The sequence below is a fragment of the Haliotis rubra genome, unplaced genomic scaffold (assembly GCF_003918875.1).
Source record: "Haliotis rubra isolate DU_JTF1 unplaced genomic scaffold, ASM391887v1 Scf45, whole genome shotgun sequence".
Taxonomy (NCBI): Eukaryota; Metazoa; Mollusca; class Gastropoda; order Lepetellida; family Haliotidae; genus Haliotis; species Haliotis rubra.
The window spans coordinates 921,391-947,968 of NW_025767135.1; the positions used below are offsets into that span (position 1 = coordinate 921,391).

The 26,578-nt window shown below is 39.1% G+C and overlaps 2 protein-coding genes across 8 annotated transcripts; both read left to right on the forward strand.

Moving 5' to 3' along the window:
* Window positions 1–779: 779 nt before the first annotated feature.
* Window positions 780–14,473, forward strand: LOC124289817. 5 transcript variants are annotated; one of them, XM_046726487.1, is made up of 2 exons: window positions 780–1,013; window positions 13,356–14,473. In XM_046726487.1, exons 1-2 carry the CDS (start codon window positions 847–849, stop codon window positions 14,293–14,295), a joined length of 1,107 nt encoding a protein of 368 aa, XP_046582443.1. In that variant the 5' UTR covers window positions 780–846; the 3' UTR covers window positions 14,296–14,473. The 5 variants fall into 5 exon arrangements, with proteins under 5 accessions (XP_046582443.1, XP_046582445.1, XP_046582446.1 ...); XM_046726489.1 differs by lacking the exon at window positions 780–1,013 and adding an exon at window positions 1,755–2,052; XM_046726490.1 differs by lacking the exon at window positions 780–1,013 and adding an exon at window positions 11,332–11,456.
* Window positions 14,474–20,869: 6,396 nt separating this feature from the next.
* On the forward strand, window positions 20,870–26,293 carry LOC124289816. 3 transcript variants are annotated; one of them, XM_046726483.1, is made up of 5 exons: window positions 20,870–20,999; window positions 22,679–22,683; window positions 22,921–24,784; window positions 24,832–24,927; window positions 24,976–26,293. In XM_046726483.1, the coding sequence occupies exons 3-5, from the start codon at window positions 22,981–22,983 to the stop codon at window positions 25,725–25,727; spliced, it is 2,652 nt and encodes an 883-aa protein (XP_046582439.1). In that variant the 5' UTR covers window positions 20,870–20,999; window positions 22,679–22,683; window positions 22,921–22,980; the 3' UTR covers window positions 25,728–26,293. The 3 variants fall into 3 exon arrangements, with proteins under 3 accessions (XP_046582439.1, XP_046582441.1, XP_046582440.1); XM_046726485.1 differs by having other exon boundaries at window positions 22,921–24,760; window positions 24,904–24,927; XM_046726484.1 differs by lacking the exon at window positions 22,679–22,683 and having other exon boundaries at window positions 20,870–20,995.
* Window positions 26,294–26,578: the final 285 nt, after the last annotated feature.

Here is a 26,578-nt window from a genome sequence, read left to right on the forward strand (position 1 = left end):
GAATGAATTTCGTAAAGAAACAGAAAAAGCAGCATTACCTGAGTTCCTCGATTATTTGAACATCATCCAGGCAGTCTGTTTTGTCAGGCACTGATCAGATACTGAGGTCCGGGGCCTCTTCTAAGAACAGCCGCGCGATAAACTATAAGGAGCAATCTGGAAATAAGCAATTTCCAAGAAATGAGATCAGATTATTGCAGGGGTCCAACTACTAGGCTGCAAGTGTTTCGAGAGGCTAGCTAGTTTGAGTTCATTGTTAGATCTCACAGTACTCCAGTGGGGCAGATAATACAAGATGGCATGATGACGAGACAAGTTAGACCAAGATGATATAAACAATGATATCAGTAAGACCGAGGACAATGCAGTCCATCTTGGAACATTGTGAGACCATCGAGGACCACATAAACCGTCTTGGATCATGGTGGGTCGGTCATTCGAGGACCATCCAGACTGTCCTCGACCAGGGTGGGTCATTCGAGGACTATACAGGCCATAAAGACCAGGCTAAGTCCTTCGAGGACCACATAGACCGCCATGGACCAGGTTGAGTCCTTTAAGGACCAGATTGACCGTCAGGGACCAGGTTGAGTCCTTTGAGGACCACATAGACCGCCATGGACCAGGTTGAGTCCTTCAAGAACCAGATTGACCGTCGCGGACCGGGTTGAGTCCTTTGAGAACCTTATAGACCGTCACGGACCAAGTTGAGTCCTTCGAGGACCTTATAGACCGCCATGGACCAGGGTGAGTCCTTCGAGGAGTCACATACACCGTCCCGGAACAGGGTGAGTCCTTCGAGAACTCTATACACAGTCATGGAAAAGGGTGAGTCCTTCCAAGACCATGAATGACGGGAAAGACCATGCAGCCCCATATCAGGACAATAGTGGAGACAATGCTTACAAAGAGGATATAACCACTTGTCAGCGCAAGTTCAGACATCGTGAAATGAGAACCCAGAAGAAGGTCAGATGTGTTATTTACTCTTTAAGATGTTTGGAGACAACAAGGTCAGTTAATGGTTGTGTAAATGTCAGACTTTACGCTAACAAATATGGTCTGTTCTGTATGATCCTACAGAACATATTATATCAACGAATCGTTTGGATCTCATTCATGAAGCTGTCTTTGTATCAACAATGCTAATGGCGACATATTGGAATCAAATTTCGAGGAAATATAGCTCAATACTGATCAACGAATGTATGGGAAATGTGAGCAAAGCCTTTCATCGACAATTTACATCCATTTCACACATTCTGTGTTGATAAGTAATACTGAATAGATAGATATGTATATGTGTCGTTCGCCGTGTTTCATTGTTTTGATATCAACGACTGAAGTAGAAGCCGTATTAGGATTTGATTTCCTGAAACTATCAATATAGGTCAACGTATGTGTATGATGTACTTACTGAGTACATCTTTTCATACATCCCTCAATTACACATACTGATGATGATAAATGTAGAAAAATGATCAGTTTGAAAAATGATCTTCATTTATATCATCCAGGTTTTAATACGAAAACCGATAAGGGACCGTTCATAATTTGATGACGATATTCGTGGAATAGCATGTACAATGCGATTTATCAGACAGCCGAACTGCGAATTTGAACCGCAAGTAGTCAACCAGTACGATTTACATTCGGCGCTGCTCCTGATCGCACACCTGTTATCCAGGGCCGAGCGTTCCCGCTGAAACCACGATGTCTTCCGAATGCACATGCTATTAATATCCTACTTCCGGGAACTGCAAAACGAAAATACGTTCGCCGAAGACTTATGTGTTATGTGAATTCAATAGCCACACGAAGCCTGCTTGCTTAGATAATATGATCGAATGGTCTAAATTTGGACTCAGTTTACAAACAAGTGTCACAGTATGTATTTAAATGTGGTTGTCCAATGTCAGCTCAAATTAGAGAGTCGGGATCTGAAGTTGAGGTTGTGACTCAGAGAGCTGAGAAAACCCTACGTGGGACGGGATCAAGCAGTTATTTCTTCCGCCAACGCAAGATAATCACCTAACGTGGAGTTGAATATAGGTAAGTTGTAGTGTACAGGTATATTAATCTAATCTGTTTAAGGCAGTGACGTAGGTTGATATAGGGGCCATCCTCGCTTAGAGGCGAGGTGAATAGTAAGCTATTGTACGATGTGTAAAACGTGGGTTTTGTATATGAGGGTATACGCACACCAGTTGCTGTCAAACAATTCATGTCAAAGCAGTGACGCAGGTAGAACTTGCTGAGATCAATCAGTTGTGATAAAAGGGCCAATAAGGTGATGTGTGTCCAATATATCCGGAGGTTCGAGCGAGGGAATTATCATATAGAAATACCATAAATTCGATTTTGCCTCAGAACATTATTTCAGTTGTCGTCCAATATAGGTATAGCTAATACGGACCCGTTGTACAGTAAACAACGTATATAACGAATACGGCGTATCACGAACTACGGATGTAACGAACTAACCCTTACGTCTCAACCACTTGTATATCTTGATCAAAATGCGCATAACCAACTAATAATAATCAGATTCTGATCACAACGTCCAGTGAGCAACTAGTCAGATGGATACTAGGCGCTATATAAATGAATTATTATTGTTTTTGTGTTTTAAACTTACTGGTCCAATTAAGTTCGCTATGGCGGTAGTCGTCTGTAGATCCTCTGTATGTTTCAAAGCATGTCGAATAGAAAGGGACCTGCAATTTGTTAGATGAGTCGGGTATGATTAATAGAAGGGAGCGTGAAAAACGATAGCGAACGTGCAGTCGGGGGAAGGTGACTAGAGCGACAAAAGTCATCAGAACTATTTGGGGAGGGGCCTTGAAATTAATAACTAAGTTTGTAGATCGACATAAAAAATGATAATTGATGTCATCGCTTCATCTCACTTCCACGGGGTTTTTGAAATATACAAGGGATACACACTAAACTTCGGTTGTAACGAACTCTGTGTATGTTGTGTGTTTCATATCCGTTATAGTTTAGTTCGTTATATTCATTTTGACTAAAATTTGAAATAAACAGCAAGTGTTTTGGGGTTTTTTTTGTATGGTGTTTATTTATTTATTATACTGTATTAGGGGCCATAAAGGATACTTAAAATATAGAAGACAACTAACATAGTACAGCAACACAAGTGCATGTATTTGTACGAGTTACTTCCCATGCTGGAACATCCGGATATAGACAATGTGTAGTAACAGGCCGAAAGTGCAGTCACATTCGATACGGCTCTTACTCACACAATATTCCTTGTTCATGATTATATCCGGGTGGTAAATGATTAAAAAGGCTTTAACATCATGACATTAAAACATTAATAATGTGCAAATTATTGCTTAAATTTTGTTTGTAACGCAGTAATTTTCTTATATTTCAGTTTTTAATGTGCCTTTGTTAGCGAGGACATAGGGTCAATCAGTGAGGGGATTATGGGGGAAAATTGTGTGCATGAGGTACTAATTATGTACATGTATGTCTTATTGTTTAAGTTCCTATTTTTATTATTAACTTTTAAGGATTACATAAATGGAAAAATACCCGTTTGGGGGTGTATACATTATAATTTAATGGCCTGTTATAGTTACATATGTCAACATGCAGAATAGTTAATACGTTTTGAAGAGTTATGCACAAATATGAATAATTAAATTATCTGTTTGGGGTCAAGGACATGAATAAAATTAATACATTAATATTTTTTATTTTTTTTATTTTTTTTATTATTATTTTTTTTTTGGGGGGGAGGGGGGATATTATGAATATAATGACTTCTTATTGTCAGATTTAATGGTATTTGAGTGCAATATATTATCTGTTTTTAATTTAACATAAAAACCAATAATATATTATGAATCTGTGACAGTACGGTTATATACATTATAGCTAAAGTACATGAGTTGTTTATGATTATATTCGTACATATTGAAGCTAACATAAATGAACGTTCGGGTCTAAGCATGTATGTGGTGCACATAATACGTGAATGAAATACTTTTGATTAAGTAAACAAATAAACGAAATATACAAACTGTTTAGGGTTTATGTACGTGAAAAAATAACTTAGTTTCCGTTTTGCGGAAACCTAACGGATACTGGGTAATGTAGGTTTCCGCTAGGTTTCAGTATCCGGAAACAGACAATGCGAGTTTCCGCATAGTTTACAAAACTGAAACTAACAAATCTAGGTTTCCGTCAAGTTTCTACAACTGAAACTATCATTATGCGTTTCCATTTAGTTTCAGTTCGCTGAAACATTCAAAGAGAAATGACTTTGTTTCCGCTATTGCGGAAACCTATTGAATACTGGGTAATGTAGGTTTCCGCTAGGTTTCTGTTGGTTTCAGCTTAGATGAAATGGCAAACTTATAATTAGCTTTGTGCTGTTCCATTGGGGACTATATTTACTTATTGTTACATTTGCAAGATAATTTCTGTTTACAGAATCCAGTTAGGGTCAATGCAGGAAGCAAAAGTACTGTTCGTGCCGTAGTCCCTAGTATGTTGATCAACCTTCAGGTGTTGGCAATCTATAGCTCATTTTATACTGTACCGGTAAAGTGTTTATGGTTACATGCCAGTTTTTAGTGTACATTTGTGATAGATTAGTTATTTTACTGTCCTTCGAAGACAGGTAAGTATATAAGTTTGTTTTTATTTCATGTACACATTTACAAATTTAGAGTTACGACTTTCATAGTCACGATATGGCTACCGATGTGACTATGCAACTCACTCACTACCATTCTGCATAACTTGTGAATGTACAATTTATTACATTGTACCCGAAAAACAACAAACACAGTGACACATGCACTGTTATGATTCATCTGTTTCATTATTGTGAATAGCTCACATTTCAACAGTACTCAACAATGTGTGTGTGTGTGTGTGTGTGTGTGTGTGTCTGTGTCTGTCTGTCTGTCTGTCTGTCTGTCTGTCTGTCTGTATGCATGCATGCCCATATCAAAAGGGAATTTTCAGCATTGGAGAAAACAAATTCTGTATGAATATGCAAATACAAATATGTCAAAACCCTACAACATTTTATGCATATGATGAAATGAGGTCTACTAGTGCAGGCATAACATATTTGCTGTGGTATTTATAAAACAGATTTCAAATTCAAATTCAAATGTTTATTGTATGAAGGTCATGGGCCCATATACATATACATGAAGTGTACATTTGAAGCTGTCTCAATGTATCTTAACATATACACACTAACAATCTCACATAGTAAAGACTTGGCAACTTGCTTACAACCATGAAGCTTCTGTTGCACTCACACTGAGCAGCCAACAATCCTCTGATGTGGTACATATGACGCAGAGCCTTGAGTTGAGCCTGAGTTTTGCCACACAGAAAGAGAAATATAACCAAGTTGATTACAACAAGGCTTGAACCAGTCCACAACCGCAAACAGATGGTGTATGCTCTACTTAAGATTTGTGGGTGAATATGAAGAGTCCTGGTTGATGTCTGGCACAACATCGTTGCCATCCTTATCATCCCACACAGACTCTTCATCATCCTGCAAATACAATACATACAATGCTTAGTAAAACTGCAAAACAGCCAAAGTAACACATTTATACATATTCATAAACATGCACAGTGGTACATCTGATCACAATGAAATTATATAATTAGAACGACTAATTTGTATATGTAACCAAAATATTTTTTCACAATCACAAAGGAAAGATATGTAGTATACATGTATATTGTATCTTCCATTTGACATGTCACTTATTTTATTGATTGGTACCAGAAAATAGCAGCCAACCCAGTATTCTGAAGCAAATTGTTGTAATATTTTTATTACTGTTACTGTACTCATATTCAAGGTAACATCTACTACCAAATCGCCAATTGAAATCGAAGCATATGTAAAACGGTACATACATATTTTAAATAGATACGAATTATGTTTAAACACTGAATGTAACACATAATTATATATGTGATCTTATTCAAATTGAAATGACCAACTCAACTGAGAAAAGCATACAAAACCTAACATTTCCCATGAATGAAAAATCATTGGGTATTTCTTAGTTTTATCAACTCTCTAAGGAAACATTCCCAGCAATATAGTAACATAAAATATTATTTTTTTATGTGACCTTTAATTTAAAAACTGTAAAATGTGTAACACAACTTATTCACTTTCAGTTACAGTTACATATCTGGTATACAATAATTACACTCTTGCTCGACAACGGTATAAGAATCCATACCGAAACGTCGCATCATATATAATAAAGAAGTTGTTATCCATAAACTCTCTTACTTTCTTATTTGTCACCAACTTCTAAATGCCAATCAAACAAATTACAATAATTAAATATATTCATTATTGATATATGATGGATAGCAATGGGATAGATCAAACTGAAGTCGTTAAATGAAACCTATGAAGTGAAGTATTTTGGACTAACCTGATGAGAAACTGCCGTCCATTTCAGACGATTCCTTGTTTCCTTGAAACAAACGACTGGCAGTGCGGACAGAAAACTGGGTCTTTTCTTGGAACTGAAAAACATATCAACATATCTTAACTTATGAAAGTGTAATCCCATATATAACATATGTTAAACTTATGGTTACACTGGAATCCACACTTACTATTACATTTTGAGTGATTATATTTTTCACAAAGATAAAAGAAATTTATTCTATGTATCTATTTAGTGTTTACTTGTTTTGACTAAATGCTGATGAATAAAAATATTGTTTTAAGATTTCCTTTAATGAAATTAGGAGCATGGTATGGTGTAACTATAAATGATTACCAAGCCAAGCCTCTTGTCAATCTCCAACAAGTCAGTGGATCCACAATACGTATCTGTAAATCAAATAATTGAAACAATGATTCTTTTAGAAATGTTATACGTGACTTGTGTCAATGCATTGTAAGGCTAAGAGGTTCAATAATTGATTACCTAAATTATTACACAAAGCTATGAGTGTAAAGTATATGTTATAATTGTTTTAATGGTAATAAAATGATAAAAAGATGTACTGGTATAATTGGATAAATACCGCCATATAGCTGGAATATTGCCGAGTGCGGCGTAATACTAAACTCGCTCACGTAGATATATTGAGCTGACATCACATATAATTAGATAAGTAAAGTTATAATACAGGGAATGTACGTAGATCTACGTGTAGAACTGAAAAGAATGAACATGATATAAGCATGTCTAATACATGTGCATGTTTTGAGCTCAATAGGTAAATTACTTACCTGGTGAAGTTTACGTCCAGCAGAACGTATATTGCCTACTCCTGACAGGGTTTTGAAAAATCACCTATTTGCCACTAACACAATCTCTCATGAGTAGGACTCATGGAGCTCGATGAGGACTTTTAAAGTAACGTGAATATGTTTTCAGATTTATTCACTTCTCTAGGCCTACATGTTGATGCTTGACACTGAGGAGGAGCAATTAGTGCCCATAATGCGATGAGAAGACCCTTAAGCCCATACAAGCCCACTGTTGGGTACTCACATTCAATCTGCTCATTTCCACCTTTCACGGTCCCCTTTGATGTCGGCAATGTAAACAAATAAAACAATGGCGACCGGATCACGTCCACGCGAGACTACCTAAATCATTATAAAACACACAGCTGACATTTTATGTGTATAGTGTATGTTTATTTTGTTGTATAACGCGGAAAGATATTGTCAAACTGTAATGTTAGATTTAGATTGAAAAACAACAACAAAGTGTTTTCCGTGAGCCTTTGCGAGTCGCGATTTTCAAAGCCGCCTCAGTTTTCCTCAAAGCACTGAAAGAGAGATTCGCTACCTGGAAAGAAAGATGGAAATGGCTGCGAAAAACTCGCAGTACCACGACCCTGTCAGGTAAGACCAATTTGTTTTGTTGTCAAATAACGTTTTATGAATTATTTACTTTACGTACAGATAATCCGGATTGGTAATCAAGCTAATCTATCGAATTACAGCCAGTGGCCATAGGTATTCGCCACTATGCATTATTCGACTTACATGTTAATTTGGTGCAGCTAGAAATATGTCTTGAATTTATTTGATATCCGTTTGATATTGTTCATATTTTGCACATGGGTTCTGAATCATCTCAGCTTCAAAGACATAATTTCCGTTTTATTTTCAATTCAATGCGTGTCATGGTTATGGCAATTTTTAACATGGCGGTCTATGGGGAAAGAATACGCAATGTTGTATATATGTTGCTCATGTAACTACAATGCGGAAAATTATGTATCTGTGACCAAGATTATTTCCTAACAGCCTGCATAATTTGACAACCAAATATGGAAAACTGAATTAATGAAAATTACATAGCTACACTAAAATAGCATGCAAGTCTATGAGAATTTTGCCGACTGACGTATATTTAAGTCCCCTGACTGTATAAACAGTTTTGCACGAACTATTTTCAAAGGTTGGTGAAGTAAAATAAGTGTCTATCGAAAAATATACTACAATTTTGAAAAATATAGCAAATAGATTGTATATTAATTGATTTGTTTTATCCATTTAGGCTGTTGAGGAGGAAACGTGTCACGACCACTCCTGGAAGAAAAGATCACCCTCTCTAACTGAAGGTATGTGTTTATGGTACTATGAAACATAGACGTAATTTCACTTTGAATATTTTATTATTATGCTTCCCTAGATACATTTTCACAAAATGAACCATACTCAAGTTACATTTGCAAATGGATTTGAATAACCGGTAACTTAATCATGATTTCAAATTGGACCAAATAAACTTCACACCTGTGTGAAATGGCAGTAAAACTGACCCCTTGATTTTACAATACCGTAATTACTCCAAGGTTATGTCACATGAGATAACTGAACTTCATTCATCAGGATGTTTATGTCAGGCCGTTCACTTACTCATTGCATAACCTTAAAGTGATAAATCTGTAGTTTGCTTGTTGGTATAAATGTCGCTGCAATTGTTTGGGGGTTTGTTAAACCTCAAATGAATGAATGGAGAAATGCAAAGAAAAGTAACGTGTTATTGTTTATTTTTTCAGCTGATGATGAGTCTGCAGACTGTATAACGAATGACCAAGGATGGTCAGCTGAAACATGTGTGAAGGTAATTTTGACCTATCTGTAGTGACTTTCATTATAAGTAGTAAATTATTTCCAATTCATAGAGTAGAGACAAGGTTTATGGATGTCAACTCCTTTATTATGTGAAAACATGTTTCAGAGTGAATGCTTACCCCTTCGTCAGGTGTAAGCATTCACTCCAAGCTGTGTGTTTTCACATAATAAAACCTTGACATCCGGAAACATCGCGTCTTGTATTATTCACTTCTAAATACACCTCAAAGACGTAATGGTGTAAACATACAGTCACTACTGGGTGAATATACTTGTGCCTTCAACAATACAACTGCCTGACTGAGTTTGGTTTTACGCCGCTTTTAGCAATATTCCAGCAACATCACGGAGGTGGACACCACAACGTTGATGAAAATCTATTACTAGTACCATTATTACTACATAGAAAATGCAATAAATGTTCAGATATTATATATAACATATTACTACCTCTGGTCTGGGAAGCATGTAACTCCAGAGCAAAGTTTGTATAGATTCTGTGTCCTCTTTAGAAAATAAGATATTACATTCGGTCAATGAAGTGTGATGAATTGCATAATTTGAGTTTGAGAAAAACTAGTGCAAAGTGTGATTGTTCAATTTAGTTCTCTTTTATTCAAACTTACTTGTGGATTACTCATTTTAAATCATCCTTGGCATTGTCAGTTTCTTGTTGATTGATGTTTGTGTAATTCATCAAAATAACCTAGTAATTCGTTATAACCTGCCATTTTCAGAAACTTGCACAACGCCCAAACAGACTTGCATCTATTGATTGGCCAGATAGACGATAGAAAAGGTAGCGACAACACTCACCATAGACATGACATCACCAGTCGTGAGTGACGAAGATGACGTCAATTAGTTGCATTCCGTCCCCTTTGTCTGTGAGTCCAGCAAGCTTATGGCATACACGACGACACTGGACTTGGAAAGAATCTACACCTCCACTGCTCTCGTCAAGGCCAACAGGAGGACGAGGATGAGGCATCAACCAAAGTAACAGAGGGATCTCCGCCCAGGGATGCCTTACAGGGCCCACTGACCAGCTCTTGCAATTTAATTGAATTTATTTTCAATTTCATAATGTAATTTTTATTTTATTTTTGTATTGTAAGCTGTATGTTGTTATTGTATATCATAGTGGATGTTTGGCGATAGTTGTGACATAGAGTGTGTGGCTGAATGCCAAGGCGTGCAAATAAATGTCCGATGCAACTATGTTTTATCACTGTGTTAAGTTGTATGTTATTGTTATTTTTCATCATTAGCCTGATTTTAGAAATAAATTTCGTATCTAACATGCTATTTCAAGATAATAAGTGAATGAAAGTTTAACTGATGAAAAATTACAACTTTGTTATAAATGATATATGATTTCTAAAACTGGATTGAGTTATGCCAACATGTTTTGCCCTGTTCTTTAGTGCTATATTACTAGTTATATGTATGATCTTTATTTGCCTTAAATGCTAATCCATACCATGTTGAGAAAATAAAACAATGAATCTTATTATATATTCTGTTTTCTTTTAGTAAATGTCATGATAATAACAAATTGCTTATATTGTTTTGAACAAGAGTTTATGATATAAATAAAGAAGAATGTTTACATTTAGCTCTTTGAAACGCATATGAAAACCCGTGAACCTGAAATTGAAACCGGTAACTGAAACTATGCGGAAACCTTGTCGGATTGTTGGTAACTGAAACTATGCGGAAACTATGTCGGATTGCTGGGAACTGAAACTATGCGGAAACTATGTCGGATTGTTGGTAACTGAAACTATGCGGAAACCTGTTGGAGTCTTAATAACTGAAACCTTGCGGAAACCTGATGGATTCAAAGTTAACTGAAACTCAACGGAAACTTCTTGGAGTGTGGGTAACGGATACCTTGCGGAAACCTGTTGGAGTGTGGGTAACGGAAACCTTGCGGAAACCCTTGGAAAGTGGGTAATTGTAAGTTTCCGTTATTGCGGAAACTCAATGTAAAGAACGGAAACTCACTGGATTCTAGGTGGAAACTTAAGTTTCAGTCCACTTTCTACCAGGTTTCCGCATTGCGGAAACCGAGTTATTTTGCTCGAGGTAAGCGTAGTAATCAACCTCGAGGTAAGCGTATCTTGGATCCTGCCATGTCAAGTTCCGGGTATGTGTTATCACTTGTCGCGGGGGCGTATCATGGGATGTGTTGATGGGGGCGAGAAAGCGTAATGTGCATCCTTCAACTCCATCATTTGGAATCAAATTGTTAATCGAGTTGCAATCGAAATATTTTCACTTGTTACGAATCTCGACTGGGAGCGAGCGAGTGAGTACGCTTTGACATCGTTCACAATATTGTTTATATTGTCCCTACAAGTTACCTAAAGTCGACTTCATACATAAGACCAAGTGATAACCGATCCCGGATTTCGGTGTTACTGGGGAGTATTCTACGCCCACGAACGTTTATGTTATTGTTGATCTTGTATTTTGCTGTTTTATAAAAAGCGTACAACGGGGGAAAATATAGTGTATTTGAAATTGCATTCGGAAAAGACTTACAAATGTTGTCTGAACGGTAGTAAACAAAAACAGTCGGAGAAACACTGAAGTCTATTGGTCAATCTGTAGACTGTGAACCAATCATTGTGCTTTCAAAGGTTAGTAAACTTAACATTCGGAGAAACACTGCTTTCTATTGGTCAGCCTGTAGGATATTCACCAATCACTGTGCACACTGGGTACATTATGTCACCCTTCCCTCCCATTGCCAATTAAGTCGTATATGCTATATTCGAAAGCCCAGTATCGCCTATGATAACTGTAACGAATCCATCACGATCGAAACACAATTTCTTGTGTTTCATTGTAGCTACCCTCAAACATGACTATATTTCTCCTTCTTTTTAATATACATGCTACATACATTCCGAAATGTATTGATATATCCAATTATTGATGTAAGTTCTATTTATATAACTTACAATATATAATGGTCGAAACATGGCTATTGAATCCGTACTTCTGCGCATGTCCATACATACAACCGAAGCAAAATAATATGAGCACGGTTACGCCGAGAGATAGAACACAAGTGAAAAAAACTACTGGTGACGTGGACGCCATTTTGATTGATGCTTTTAGTGCTCCGGGTCGATGTGAAACAACATCTTCACCTTTCGAATTGGTTCTGTTTGTTGTGATTCTATGTTTTCATCCACGTAATGAAAGGTGAGATAAAAAAAAAGTGGTCTCGAAACATTGGGATCTTGCTTACGCGTGTCTAACTTTGGACGCCACGTGATCAATTGATTGTAGTTCATGTAATTTTACATATATCTGAACGATATGATCCGTGCGAACTACACTGAGATCGGAGGAGACATGTTACAGTATGTGTAAACGATGTTGTAGTGACCAGTGATGTTGTAGTGGGCTGTGATGTCGTAGTGAGCTGTGATGTTGTAGTGAGCTGTGATGTTGTAGTCGTCAGTGATGATGTTGTGGGCAGTGATGTCGTTGTGGGCTGTGATGTTGTAGTGGGCTGTGATGTTGTAGCGGGTTGTGATGTTGTAGTCGACAGTAATGATGTTGTGGGCAGTGATGTCGTAGTGGGCTGTGATGTTGTAGTGGGTTGTGATGTGGTAGTCGTCAGTGATGATGTTGTGGGCAGTGATGTCGTAGTGGGCTGTGATGTTGAAGTGGGTTGTGATGTTGTAGTCAGGGATGGTGTGGGCAGTGATGATGTTGTGAGTTGTAGTGGGTTGTGATGTTGTAGTCAGTGACGATGGTGTGGGCAGTGATGTCGTAGTGGGCTGTGATGTTGTAGTGGGTTGTGATGTTGTAGTCGTCAGTGACGATGTTGTGGGCAGTGATGTCGTAGTGGGCTGTGATGTTGTAGTGGGTTGTGATGTTGTAGTCGTCAGTGACGATGTTGTGGGCAGTGATGTCGTAGTGGGCTGTGATGTTGTAGTGGGTTGTGATGTTGTAGTGAGTTGTGATATTGTAGTCGTCAGTGACGATGTTGTGGGCAGTGATGTTGTAGTGAGCAGTTCAGAGGTAAACTTAAAGAGAAGCATACATACAGAATTACATTTACGTTCGACCGTGTGTGGTCTGTAACATATGGTCTATTGCGCAGTTAGTTTTCAGGATATTATCCGTACCTGTCCGCCCGATGCTTTATTCACACGAGTCTCACTTAAAACACTTTTGTATATTTCAGAGTGACAGTATCACCTTCAATAATGACAAACCCAAAAGACAGTTGCACGGAGACCACACCCATCAGTGTGTCCTCGGATGATAGCCGAAACAAAGAAGAGGGCGATAAGATTAACGAGGACATGGGCCAAAGAAGCCCTAAACGTGGGGTCGATTCTACACTCGGTCTCCCGCCGTCTGAAAATCGAGAGTCTGTTTCAGGCGACATCCCTCGCCCACAGCAGTCAGAGCCTTTGGAAGCTGTGAAGGAGAAAAGCATTACTCTTAAGCAAGAGGAACCGAGTACTGAACCATCGCAAGGAACTGACAATGGGGATGATGAAGATGTGATCAGACTGAATGAAGCCTTGTCCAGATTGGATGTCAAGGACGAAGATGGCCCTGAAGGTTTGTCAGGCTGCTCTTCTAGAAGTGAAATATTGACCAGAGTGCCTGAAACGACTTCTTTAGGTTCATCTGTTGATCCTGAGTCCGATGAGTGCGGAGATAAGGGAAGTGAAAGGTTATCCGAGAGCTCCCTGGAATCCGACGGGAATGTGAGTGACGACGAAAGTGACATCGATTCCGATGGAATAAGTTCGATGAGTGATTCTTCTCTGCCACAAGACAGCCGGGAACAGCTTGTAGCGAGAGGACCAACAAGACGCCAAGCTTCACAGCCCCGTCATCAGGGCAAGCCATATGACCGACAGCCTGCTTCGCCTTATGTCGTCACCCGTGAACAAAATGATGACCTGATGGAGTTAGTCAGGGGTTCTTCTGACGGTAAAGCCTTGTCCCAACATTCATCACCACAGGGACCTTTGGATCAGACGTATGTAGATGCTTGGCAGGATGATATCGTCGGTAATGATCAGTCACAGAATGCTTCTGGAATATTTGAAATCGCGATTCAGATCAATCTTACCTTGAAAACCTTGAAGACATACTCGCCTCCTTGAACCAACTAACACTTCAGATCAAGCTTTAAGCGCATCAGACCTAACAGAATATAATAACTTTCTTAATACCAATAATGTAGAGGACTTGGCTTGTAGTCCAGCACCTATGCAATCTACAATACCAATTGTGGTTGGGGAAAAACTGGAAGAGGAAAAACTGAAAGAATTGGAAGCAAAACCCAAAAAAACAAAGAAGAAACCCCGAAGACAAAAAAGGGCACCCCATCCCCAAGCAAACCATCAACCAAGTCTAAATGTCGGTCATCTGTCCAACAGACGCCAGCCCAACAACAAACGCCAGCCCATGTGCCACCAGGATTGAGCCCAGGTCACGGTCTTGATTTTCAACCAATGATGGAGGATGCAATGAGCTTTGTTGAGAATGAACTTCGCCGTGAAACAGTTAACGGTGCTTCTGTCGAACAGCTTCCTCCAGAAGTGTCTCAGTCATGGACACATGGATCCGGCATCCAGGCTTCACATGTGCAAATGCCTTGTTACCCGGCCCAACCTGTTCAGCAGTTTCCACAGAACTTCATCCCACCAGCATCATTGTTTTCCCAAACTCCTCAAACAACACCGTCCCTCCCACCAGTACAGAATCACCAAGGTGCTTCTTTCCAAGCTCCACAAGTACAAACTAGGATAATTATTCCCACGGGTACTCTAGACGGTCAGGTTTTGACTCAGCAGCCAGCATTACCACCTCCCACCTTAACCCAGACTGTGTCCTATGGGACTCAACTGTTGACCAGTCAACCAACAATGATGACAAACGCTGGCTTAAGGTACATGTTCCCATCTTCTGCCCAGCATAAGTTAACAACGGCTGGCATCTTAGGCGCAACCAGTTGCCAGGTCTTTCCCTGTCAATTTCATCCAGTGAGGCCTGTATTTCTATCTACAAGTAATCTACAAGTTACCCAGACCGGATCAAATATCTCCGATTCCCGATATCAGAAGATTGTCCCGAAGCCAACTTGAAAGATTAAATGAAATGATCGTTTTCAAATCTGCCGTGATTTCCATTGTATTTGTTTGGTGTGTTCAAGGTGATGAAGGTTGTAACTGAAGTGGATGGTGGAGTTTCAAGAACAGAAGTTCATCAATGTTTACACTAAATGTGTTTCTTAAAGTGCTAGAACCCATTCAGTGTCAGTGTCCATATATCCAGTGTGGTCCAATGTGAGCTTTACATCGTCGGAAAGAATAGAAACTGGTCAAATATACCACATGCATAGAGATGTCTTGGGTCAGGTATCCATAAGGCTTGCCTTGTGGGTGAAGGTACATGACTTCACGTCAGTCAATCCCCGAAGACGCAATAAAGCAGATCTTGACGGGGAATGCAATGAAAATGACAGAATGGTGAATTCCTTTCGCTGTTCGATGGAAGTTAAATAAATAGACAATAGTTGTACAGATATTTAATGTGAAAAAATGTCTATTTTCTCAAATATGTATATATAACATATAGATATGTATATTGTATATTGTACGAAATAAATACAAAAAATGCATATTGTTTAATACATGATTTTATTTTATCTTAACAAACTATAGCAAATTGAGCATTATATTTCGAAAATTCGAGGAAACGTTATCATTTTTCCTTGCCAACGTAGATTGGAATGAGCCTTTTCCCAGAATCTCGGATGTTCGGGGAAATGTAAGCAGTATTCCCTGGATGAGCTCAGCGCATAGCTAATGTGTGGAGTGCACACTTCGTTGTACAGCCATGCACAAGCTTGCACCAGGGACGCATCTGAATAAAGCGTTTTAACGGATGAATAGTTTCATGTACTGAAGTGTTATAAACGTGAAGACAATGCAGAGCGTGTGGGCATATTTTACTGTTTTTTCACTAGGAAGCATTCAAGGTAGCGACTTCCTTATTGGACATTCAACAGTCTTCTTTCGTTAGGTCTTGGATCATTCGACAGAGGTCAAGTACTGATTGCTGGCCATTATGTTAAGCATTCTAGTGAGTTATGACGTAACATTGTAAGTAATGATATAATAACAAGAGTGACTGGGTTAGAAATTCAGCCACTATTTGCAGTGCTCTGGCTATATCACGGTAGGACTGACTGACTGACTGAGTTTAGTTTTACGCCGCTTTTAGAAATATTCCAGCAATATCACGGCGGGGGACACCAGAAATGGGCTTAACACATTGTGCCCATGTGGGGAATCGAACCCGGGTCTTCGGCGTGACGAGCCAACGCTTTAACCACTAGGCTACCCCCACCGCCCTATCACGGTAGGAAACAATGGACCTTTCTTTTGGGGAGTCCACGCATTTAACAGCTGGCCTACCCTGCCACCCCGCTAGTAAACTGAGGGAGGGTTGTACCGGAATCAACCGCCTCCGTGGTGTAGTGGTTAGAGCGTCCGCCCGGAGAGCGGAAGGTGGCGGGTTCGATCCCCGACCGCGTCATACCAAAAGACGTTAAAATATGGTACTTGTTGGCCCCTGCCTGGCGCTTGGCATTAATGGGTACAACAAGGACTGGTCGGCTCGGAGTCAGTATAATGTGTCTGAGTGGGGTATTCATGCTTCACTGCGGCATGGTATCTCAGTGGGCTAGCACTATGAAACCAGCTTCAGTCTGGGCTAGTACAAGCAGCCTCACATACACATACACACGCATGCACGTCGTCATATGAGCGAAATATTCTCAAGCATGACGTAAAACCCAATTCACCTCACCTCACCTCACCTCACCTCACCTCACCTCACCTCACCTCACCTCACCTTGTAGCGGAATCAAGTCATATTTCATCATTTGGTGCATTTTCATGAATGAATATTTAGTCTCTCAGGGAGGATGGGAGTGAGGCTTCAAATAATCACCACACGTTATATGAAACTTTACTTCCACACTATTTTGACCTGTTGAATGTGTTATTTTGAATCTTGAGATGAGGGTTTACTGTTGTTTGGTAAATGATTTTGCAAGTATCAGAACGCTCGTACATGGTCTCCATCTTTGGAGAGGATTCTGCTGATGACACGTTAATGAAACACTTGCGACGGGCGTCATTAGATAATGATATGCTAATAAGCGTTTGGTAAAAGCAGAATTAAATGAAATCATTACCAAGGGTTGATAGAACCGGTCCTGTAGTAAAACTCTGCATACGATTTTCCTAAGAACTTAAAGCTATTTAATATAATTAGAAGAAAAAACGCCTTATATGATTTAAATAACTAAATGTGGTGGTTTGGGACATAGTTTTGTATTTGTTTATTGAAGACGGGCACAATTTATTATGTCCGGAGTGAGTAAGAGTTGTTTTAATATGCTTGTCGTAAGAGGCGACTAACGGGATCGAGTGGTCAGGCTCGCTGACTTGGTTGACACATGTCATCGTGACCCAATTGCGTACATGTATGCTCATCATGTCTTATTTCCAGAGATGACGGAATTGTGTTGTGTTGAAAAATTATACCTTGCTCTTGTTGAAATAAATTTCCCATAACCGATTGAGCTTCTCAACATGTCGGAAGTACATGTCTGTCAGAAGAAATATGACAAATATCATCATTAGCAAAACCGCTATCTGATATACACGTTGTAAGGTTAGATAACACTGTATTACCCAAAGAGGAATTCTTTTTACATCGAACAGAGCAGATCCAATAAAACATGTATGGCAATAACGAATAGTTGATTAAACAGAGACAAATATAAAATTAATACACCCCTTCACACGCATAATAAACGCCAACACGCATAAATCATACAAGTCTAAACACGTAGATACACGTATATATACGTCTTTGGGCAAGTCATATATGTACACTTTTCTGTATTCCTATAAATCACATACACTAACTCAACTAATTTACATATATATCAGCGTCCATGAAAATATATATTATCGCAAACTAGTATTATTCTTTGAAAGGTTTTGTTTAGAATTGTAATGCTACTGGGGATGACAAATGTTCTTTTTCTGTGTGACCTATGACAAGGCACATCGAAACGTCTTTCGAGTGGCAAAAGTGAATATTCAAAGTTTAACACAGGTGATTTTCCGAGCATGTGATAAAATTTGGTCATAATTTATGCACGCAGGATGGTCTAACAGTGTAACGGTAATTTTTGAACTAATATTCACAATCTTGATAAGTTTGTTTTTGTTTTGAAGACTAAGAGAACCGTACCAACATTGTATGCCAAAAGACAAGACGCTTTGTACAAAGGATGTGCATACACGCTTCAACAATTTCACATCAACATCAAAAGATCGTAATCTCCTCATCAAGTATAGTCTATGTTGGCACTTTTTGAACGGAGCTTCAGTGTTGCCATTCCATTTCAGAGTATCATCAATACAAGTACCAAGATACTTATATTCAGACACAGCTGCAATAGGAGAATCGCTCTTTTTAGCAGATTCCAGAGGCTTTTTCCTGTTTCTAAAAATCAAATATCATTTTTTCCCCTTAACATTTAGAATTATAAAATCATTAAGCAATCTATACACAAAAAACAGTATCTGTCTGTGTTAAACATAAAAACATTCAGAATAAGCCTTGCGCAATTCCGCTGTTCATCTCATGATTTGCTTATAGAACCTGGTAGGTATTTAGGCTTATAAAAGAGCATAGGATATGTAAAATGTGTAATCTGAATGGAATTGAAGACGAGTACCATTTTCTTTGTATATGTCCAGCCTGTTATATGATGAGGAATAAATAAATTAAGAGCTACTTCTTTGTACATCCTGACATTTATAAATTCATAACCCTTTTAATCAATTCTAGTAAAGTACATTTAGAAAGATTATCTATGTATATGTATTACACTATCACATACAGAAAAAATTACATTTTTAAAAATTCTACTAACTGATCAATTGTTATTCACTGTATTTGTACTAAAGGTCTGTGGCCTCCTGAGTACAGAAATAAATAAATATTGACTATTGACATGTAATTGAATAAAGTTGTTCTGACACTAATCTGTAAGATTAGAGATTTCTGATCGATAGCCATCTTCGTGAGAACCATTTATTAAGCAATGAAGGAAGCGTCGTCCGGGAATTTCACAACTGAAAAGGATGGATCTACACACAATCATTTGTATATGTCATGAATAACAACGGTGACAGAACACATCCTTGTGGAGCGCCAGTATTGATGGTGAAGATTGACAATTATTGACACGAACAGACTGTGTCGTGTGTAAATTGAGAGTGACATGTAAATTGAGACCTGACTAAGCTGAAATACATGCGACAAAACCCGCCTGTATTCCGAAATCTCTACTAAGAGTTTATTGCATAACCACGTGTTTAAGGAGCACTATCACATTGTTATGATATCAGATATTAAATAAACAGTGAGTACATTCATACCTTTCGGTGGGGCGATGTTTACAATTTCAGTTTGTAAAATTCTACTAGTTATATTTTAGCGTTATTTCAAAATAATAATGAAATAATATCAATAAATACGTTACTTGTAATGATGAAAGATAATCAATGTCTAAGGCATATATTACTGAGAGGAATATTTCAGTTTTATTACAGCATGATAATGAAATAATATCAGCAAAACATACTATTAATAATGAAATATTATACGTGCCAGAAACATATATTACTTATGTTAATCACGGGCTTTAAAATTGTAGCTTTGCAAAAATGAAATGTTTTCAAAATACGTATTATTCAAATCTGGAACGAATGGAGGAATGATCCCCACGTACGTCCTTTGGCCAAAGAATAATCTTTCTGAATTATACACCAAAACGTAGATAAATGGCTAAATAGCGATGAATATTATATGATTCGAATCCTGTAATTCACAGGTGTTCCCGGAAAGGGCAAAAAAGAACACCCGCAACTAACAATTGCATTAAAAAGTAAGTGTGTATTTGTGGACAACCAAGAGGCTTAAGTAGATGTAGGTCGGATAGTCTCGTATGGTTGGGTAATTCAAACCCGGAAATTTTATTCAAAACCAACGGCGCGTTATTTATGATTACATAAGAAAAGATTACAGGTCACTGACACGTACTTTTTATCCGAGTCAAATCAAAGATGTTTACGGGCACGCATTTTGATATCAATTGAATTTATAAAAAAATAAAATTATGATAACTCAAAATAAGAAGTCTTATTTAAACGGAATATATTTATTTGTTAGATGAAAACAACACCTTACCACAAATAACACAGTATGTTAAATAGGTAATATTGAAATGGAGTTATTCAAGGTTTTATTGTAAATATGACATTAGAAATTGAGTCTATTGTGGACAGCACAAAATGAAACCAGGTAACAAATATCCGCCTCGCTCAAGGGAAGATATCCTGGTATTTGCACGAGAGATCGACGTCTTCCTTTGATAGGATTTCTATTAAATATAGAATGCATTTATGCGCTGAAATCAGTTTGTGATTCTTCTTGGGATTACATGTTACCATGTATGCGTAATAGATACATGATATACTTCAATCAGCTTGCTTAACTTTGGCTAATAAACATTTCTTCGCGACGAGGGCTTATCTATAAATAGAACCCGATGACGCGGTGGGAATTCCCACAAATACAACATGGTGGAGTGCAATGTGATATTGCTTCACATTGTGGATGTCGGTCGACAGGGAGGTTGGGCTCTGGTATTCAACTCGGGATCAACGATTACAAGATGGATGATTGGACATTGAAAGCGTATTGAAGGTATGTACCTATCACAACACCACGAGTATTCCTGAGAATACAGAAGGCTGTTAATTGTTTCTTACTTGAAAATCGACCATTGCAACGCATGGCGTCAATTTCATTTTCTTGATGAGACAAATTGATATCCTGTTATGATATTTCACAACCAAGTAATAAAAACATGGCTTTTTTGACTTTCAAATTTTGTCTAATTTTATTTTGATTTATGTTTCGATAAATGAATAATAAGACATAGTTTTGGCCAGTATATAATTATCAGGATATTTCATTTTTCTTGATAGTAAAAAGAGTCCTCGTTATATGATATCAATAACACTCGTTATACCGCATCCACCCACGTATTGACACGAGTATAAATCTGTACATCTGTACGTCTAGCATAGCGGAAGGGGCGTTACCGTGTCAACCTGCGTCTGGTTCGATACCCTGTGTAGGATTGGGGCGGTGGGGTAGCCTAGTGGTTATGGCGTTTGCTCGTTACGCCGAAGACCCGGGTTCGATTCCCCACATGGGTACAATATGTGAAGCCCATTTCTGGTGTCCCCCGCTGTGATATTGCTGGAATATTGCGGAATATCACGGCGGAAAACTAAACTCACTCACTCACTGTTGTCTGGTCCAGACTCGATTATTTACAGACCGCCGCCATATAGCTGGAATATTGCCGAATGCGGCGTAAAACTAAACCCACTCTCTCATGTATGTATGTTTGTAAACGTAATATTACGATGAATATTACGCGATGATTGTTATTATAAAACAATACATTTTGTTATCGTTATACAACAAGTATTAAGCACACCTTGTGTATCAGATTAAACGCTTTTTAACTTTCTATACGGCCCCTTGAGATCACAATCGTTGTGCAACTATGGGACGGACATGACGTGGCTTTACTTCTGTGATAATAATAGACGGGATCTCCGGTCTGGTTCTTTCCCAGCGTTGATGTGTACTAGGATTTAAACACACGTACTAGTACACGAAGTAACAGCTGCAGGCGATCAGTGCCGACCAAAGTGATTCGATATCACCATGGCAATACATTTCTAAACATTTCCAATTACATCCAGTAATATGCAAGGGTTGTTAATGCAATACTTAGCCATTGGTTTGTCAACAAAAGACTCGTTTCTCAAGTGTTTCTTTTAGTCAACATTGTGAATAGTTTGTTTGAGATTTTGTTGCTATTTGGTTTGTTATTCCTATTCGTTTTAACAATTTTCAGTATTTTAAATTTAGGACGTGTAGTACGATGTCACACAGTAATATTAATTATCATTATGAATGGATTAATCCAATACACAGATGGAAACCTTTAAATAAATTAAATAAACTCTGTCATTATAGAAGAAGGCGTGGTCAGATTATCCATTATACGGTTGGACAAACACTGGTATATAATACTAGTATATGTGGCTGGTCAGATGATATATGTGATTGTAAATGTAAGCCATCAACGCCAGGGAATATCCCATCTCGAAAACCGTCTAAACAGTTTCCTTTGGGTACAAAAGAAGAAATAACGATGAAAATTGCATGAATGGATCGCTCAAAAACAGTGATATGATGAGAGGTGTTCGCGAACAGGATGAACAGGCCCTGGGCCTCCTTTCACAAAGCACTATGGATGATCCTAAGTCACTAAGGTATCCTTAGTGCAATATTAAAGAATGGGAGTTAAGGTTAACCTTAGTAAAGGTTGCTTGGAGAAAGGAGCCCCTGGTCTATTTGCAGCTCAATAATAACCTAGGTCACACAATGAAACAAACCTGTGCTCATCTAGTCTTCCCTGAGTAAAGACAGCATGGATTCTTTGATGATCGCAGAAATGTCTCATAGGAAATATCGGAATATAGTTAATAGAAATTAAGCTTCCTCACTTCACCCATCCTTTCACTCTCTTCATCTTTTGTCAACAGGTTTCACGGGGACTGTGGTTTCGGCGTCCTACTGAACGTTCTCATGCAACATCTTCAAGGATGGACAGCGAGGGTCAAGGACGCACTGCAGCTGCCAGTGATCAGACCGAAAGTAAACAGCAAGCAAATATAGGGGTACTCGCCCAACAGTTTTCGGGGTTACAGGTTGGAACTCCTCCACTCAAAGAGCCGAAGGGCAGTCATGGTGGTGCCCACAATCAATGCCTCAAACAGACATCAAACAGGGGAAAGAGTTTTGATCATGAATCACATAAGACGTCCTCCCTTCAGACAAGTGATGTTACATTGTCACCTGTTAACATGTCAGTGACAAATAAACGAAAGAACGACGAGAAGGATACGGCTCTGGAAATGTCTGCATCAAAGAGCGGATGCAGTACAGGTACCATGAGACACTCCGAAACCGTTATTCTGGAACCGTCAGTTCCGTCTCATTCAAATCTGAAGCAGAAACATGAAGTCATATGTGCAGGATCATCAACCGACCTTGACCAAGTTACCCCAGATGCCAATGGCTTCAACTATGAAACAACTTCTATTGATATACCGATCTCTCTTGATGAAAAATTAAAGAAGCTTTCTTTAAACAGTCCCGAAATCCTCCTTGAGAGAGGTCCGGTTTCTAAACCCAGGGTAACTAGGACCGCCAACGATGATAAACCTTATTCCAGACCAGACTGCACGAGGCCTCAGTCAACAGCAAATTCATCCGACACAAGCATGAATTATGATGTTGATGATGCTGATGCGTTCATTCGCGCTCTGTGTAAACCACTTGATGTTTCTGTAGCAGGTGGAATGGCAAATTGTAATGAACAGACACCAAATTTGGTTTCCCAGGATTGTATTCCAAGTATCGTTTTCGAGAAGATGAACGAAAAGGAGTCAGAAAAGAAAATACCCAAACCTAGAAAGAAGAGACATCAAGTTTCCACCAAGGTATCTGAACCTTCGTCAACTGAACACTTAGATGCGTCGCAGATCCTGAATCCTCAGTCAGATACCAACCATCGTGATGGTCAGTCATCAGCTTCAGTGTTTGGAGGCCCTGGTCAGCATCCCGAGGTCTCCGTTTGTCCACTGACATTCACAAACCAGGCAACAGTATCACAAGTTGGAAATCAGCTTCCAGTCTTTTCATCCGCATCTCAGAAGGGTTTGTATCAGCAACATGGGATACCAGCTGTGTCAGGCAGTGACATGTGTCTGTTGACAGCATCACCTATGAGTTGCGGGCGCCAACAAGTGTTCTCAGCAGATACTTTAGGGCAACAGCAGGAGACTTTTCAGGGGATGAACACGTCGCGATTGGTCACAATGGCTCCACCTACAACTTCAGTGATTCCAGATCGGTATGGGTATATGACAAATCCAGAACAGATGCAATTTAACAGTTGTAATCCTAACACGGTCGTGACCATTCCACAGCAAACGATGCCTGGTTTGGTTGTGGGTAACCACATGAATGTTGCACAGGGGATCGTGAATGGTCATGGTCATGGGTGGCAGAATTCGAGCTGTGGTGGACAGCAAATTAATTACTGCCCGTCACAGAGAAACATGTCAAAAGATGGAGGGCAGGTTGTTCCCGTACAACCGACAACGGTCTATCCTGCGCATATAACGGAGAACACCAACGGTGGACATCAGCAGAACTACGGTGTGGATGGAAGCCATGGCCAGCAATATATACCAGAAGGTCAGATTGGTGGTTCCATGGCTAATGGACTACAACACATGACAGCTGGTCAGATGGGAGATACCATGATATATGGAGGCCTGGGGATGACATCCGGTCAGATTGGTGGTACCATGGCCCATGGGTCACAACACGTGACAGCTGGTCAAATTGGTGGTACCGTGGTAAATGGGGACAACACGTGACAGCTGCTCAAATTAGTGGTGCCATGATAGATGGAGGACCACATATGTCAACTCATCAGATTGGTGGTACCATGACACATGGGTCACAACACGTGACAGCTGGTCAAATTAGTGGTGCCATGGTAAATGGAGGACGACACGTGACAGCTGCTCAAATTAGTGGTGCCATGATAAATGGAGGACCACATATGTCAACTCATCAGATTGGTGGTACCATGACAAATGGGTCACAACACGTGACAGCTGCTCAAATTAGTGGTGCCATGATAAATGGAGGACTACATATGTCACCTTATCAGATTGGTGGTACCATGGTAAATAGGTCACAACACGTGACAGCTGATCAAATTGGTGGTACCGTGGTAAATGGGGGACAACACGTGACAACTGGCCAGATGGGAGGTACGATTACTAATGGAGGACAACGCATGACAGTCGGTCAGATTGGTGGTACCACGGCAAATTGGGGACAACGCGTGCCAGCTGGTCAGATGGGAGGTACCGTGACATATGGAGGACAACAGATGCCAACTGGTTTGACGGGAGGTACCCTGGTGAATGGAAACCTACAGATACCAGCTGGTCACATGAGTGATACCATGGTGAACGGTGGCCAACATTGGCCAGCAGACCAGGTGGGAGGTACCATAGTGCATGGAGGTCAGAATATGACAGCCCAAGAAATAGAGAGTATCATCGCGACTGGAGGCCAACAGATACATGCTGGTCAAATAGATTGTGTCATGGCGAATGCTGGACACCAGATTGGCAACCAGAGGATGATGTCTAGCAGGATGTCCAGTCACTTAGCTTTATTGATTACCTTGGGGCAGCAATTTCAGAATGTTCCCATTCAGAACGGAAGGCGACACAGAAAATTGTTGCCAAAACAGAAACGGTAATTCGAAGGAAAAATCATTGTTCATATGCTGTTCGAAGTATAGAACAAAATAATTTATGTGATAAGGACTCAAACATTTGTAAAGATGCCGGCGAAGTCATTGCAATTAGCAGCGATGAAACATTTTGTGCAATCTCTCGGATGAATTGGGTGAAACAAACTATCTTGAATTACCAGTAGCTGTTGAATGGTCATAGTAGGTATACATGTATTATTGCTTAAATCAATCAAATAGATCTTTTAAAGGATTCATTTTTGAAAAGATTCATCTTTTGATAACTGACAATCTCTGGCAACGATATGCTTCCTTCCTGTATCCGAGATCCTTGTTAATGCATCCGCCTTAGCCCTGTCAGAGACATGTTTTGAAGAGAAATCTCACTCATGGCAGCTAGCTGTTTACCAGAGAGACAATCCAATAATAGGAATAATAATAGAAATAATAATAGAAATCCCGACAATCAAGACTTTAATGCATTATAAATTACTAGAATAATCAAGATTGAACCTTTTCTGGCTAAACTAACAAATTCTATTTGATCATGGAAAATAAACGTTTATCCTGAATTCATGATTCTTTTGTCTTAACTTTTCATGTACATGTAGATATCTTTTTTGTGATTTTTTGTTCCAAAACCTCCACACACCATGTTCCCGATTTTGATCATATGCTGTTATCTCTGGATGCAACGAGGTTATTGACGTGGTATTGAAGGAGACAAACCCGCTTTGTCTGTGCAGTAAACTACGTTTATTACGACCACCTTTATAACGAACTGACTGATATAACGAACTTATTGGGGGGTGGGTGGGTTTGTCTCGGCGATTTGGTGTTTATATACTACCCGTCAA

What these genes read in the sequence shown, in the direction of transcription:
- LOC124289817 (XM_046726486.1), top strand. Translation starts at nt 12,192, where the DNA reads ATGAGCACGGTTACGCCGAGAGATAGAACACAAGTGAAAAAAACTACT. An exon ending in TTTCATCCACGTAATGAAAG is followed by an intron (nt 12,362 to 13,355) that starts GTGAGATAAAAA and finishes TGTATATTTCAG; the next exon opens with AGTGACAGTATCACCTTCAA.
- LOC124289816 (XM_046726483.1), top strand. Translation starts at nt 22,981, where the DNA reads ATGGACAGCGAGGGTCAAGGACGCACTGCAGCTGCCAGTGATCAGACC. An exon ending in GTCACAACACGTGACAGCTG is followed by an intron (nt 24,785 to 24,831) that starts GTCAAATTGGTG and finishes ACGTGACAGCTG; the next exon opens with CTCAAATTAGTGGTGCCATG. An exon ending in GTCACAACACGTGACAGCTG is followed by an intron (nt 24,928 to 24,975) that starts GTCAAATTAGTG and finishes ACGTGACAGCTG; the next exon opens with CTCAAATTAGTGGTGCCATG.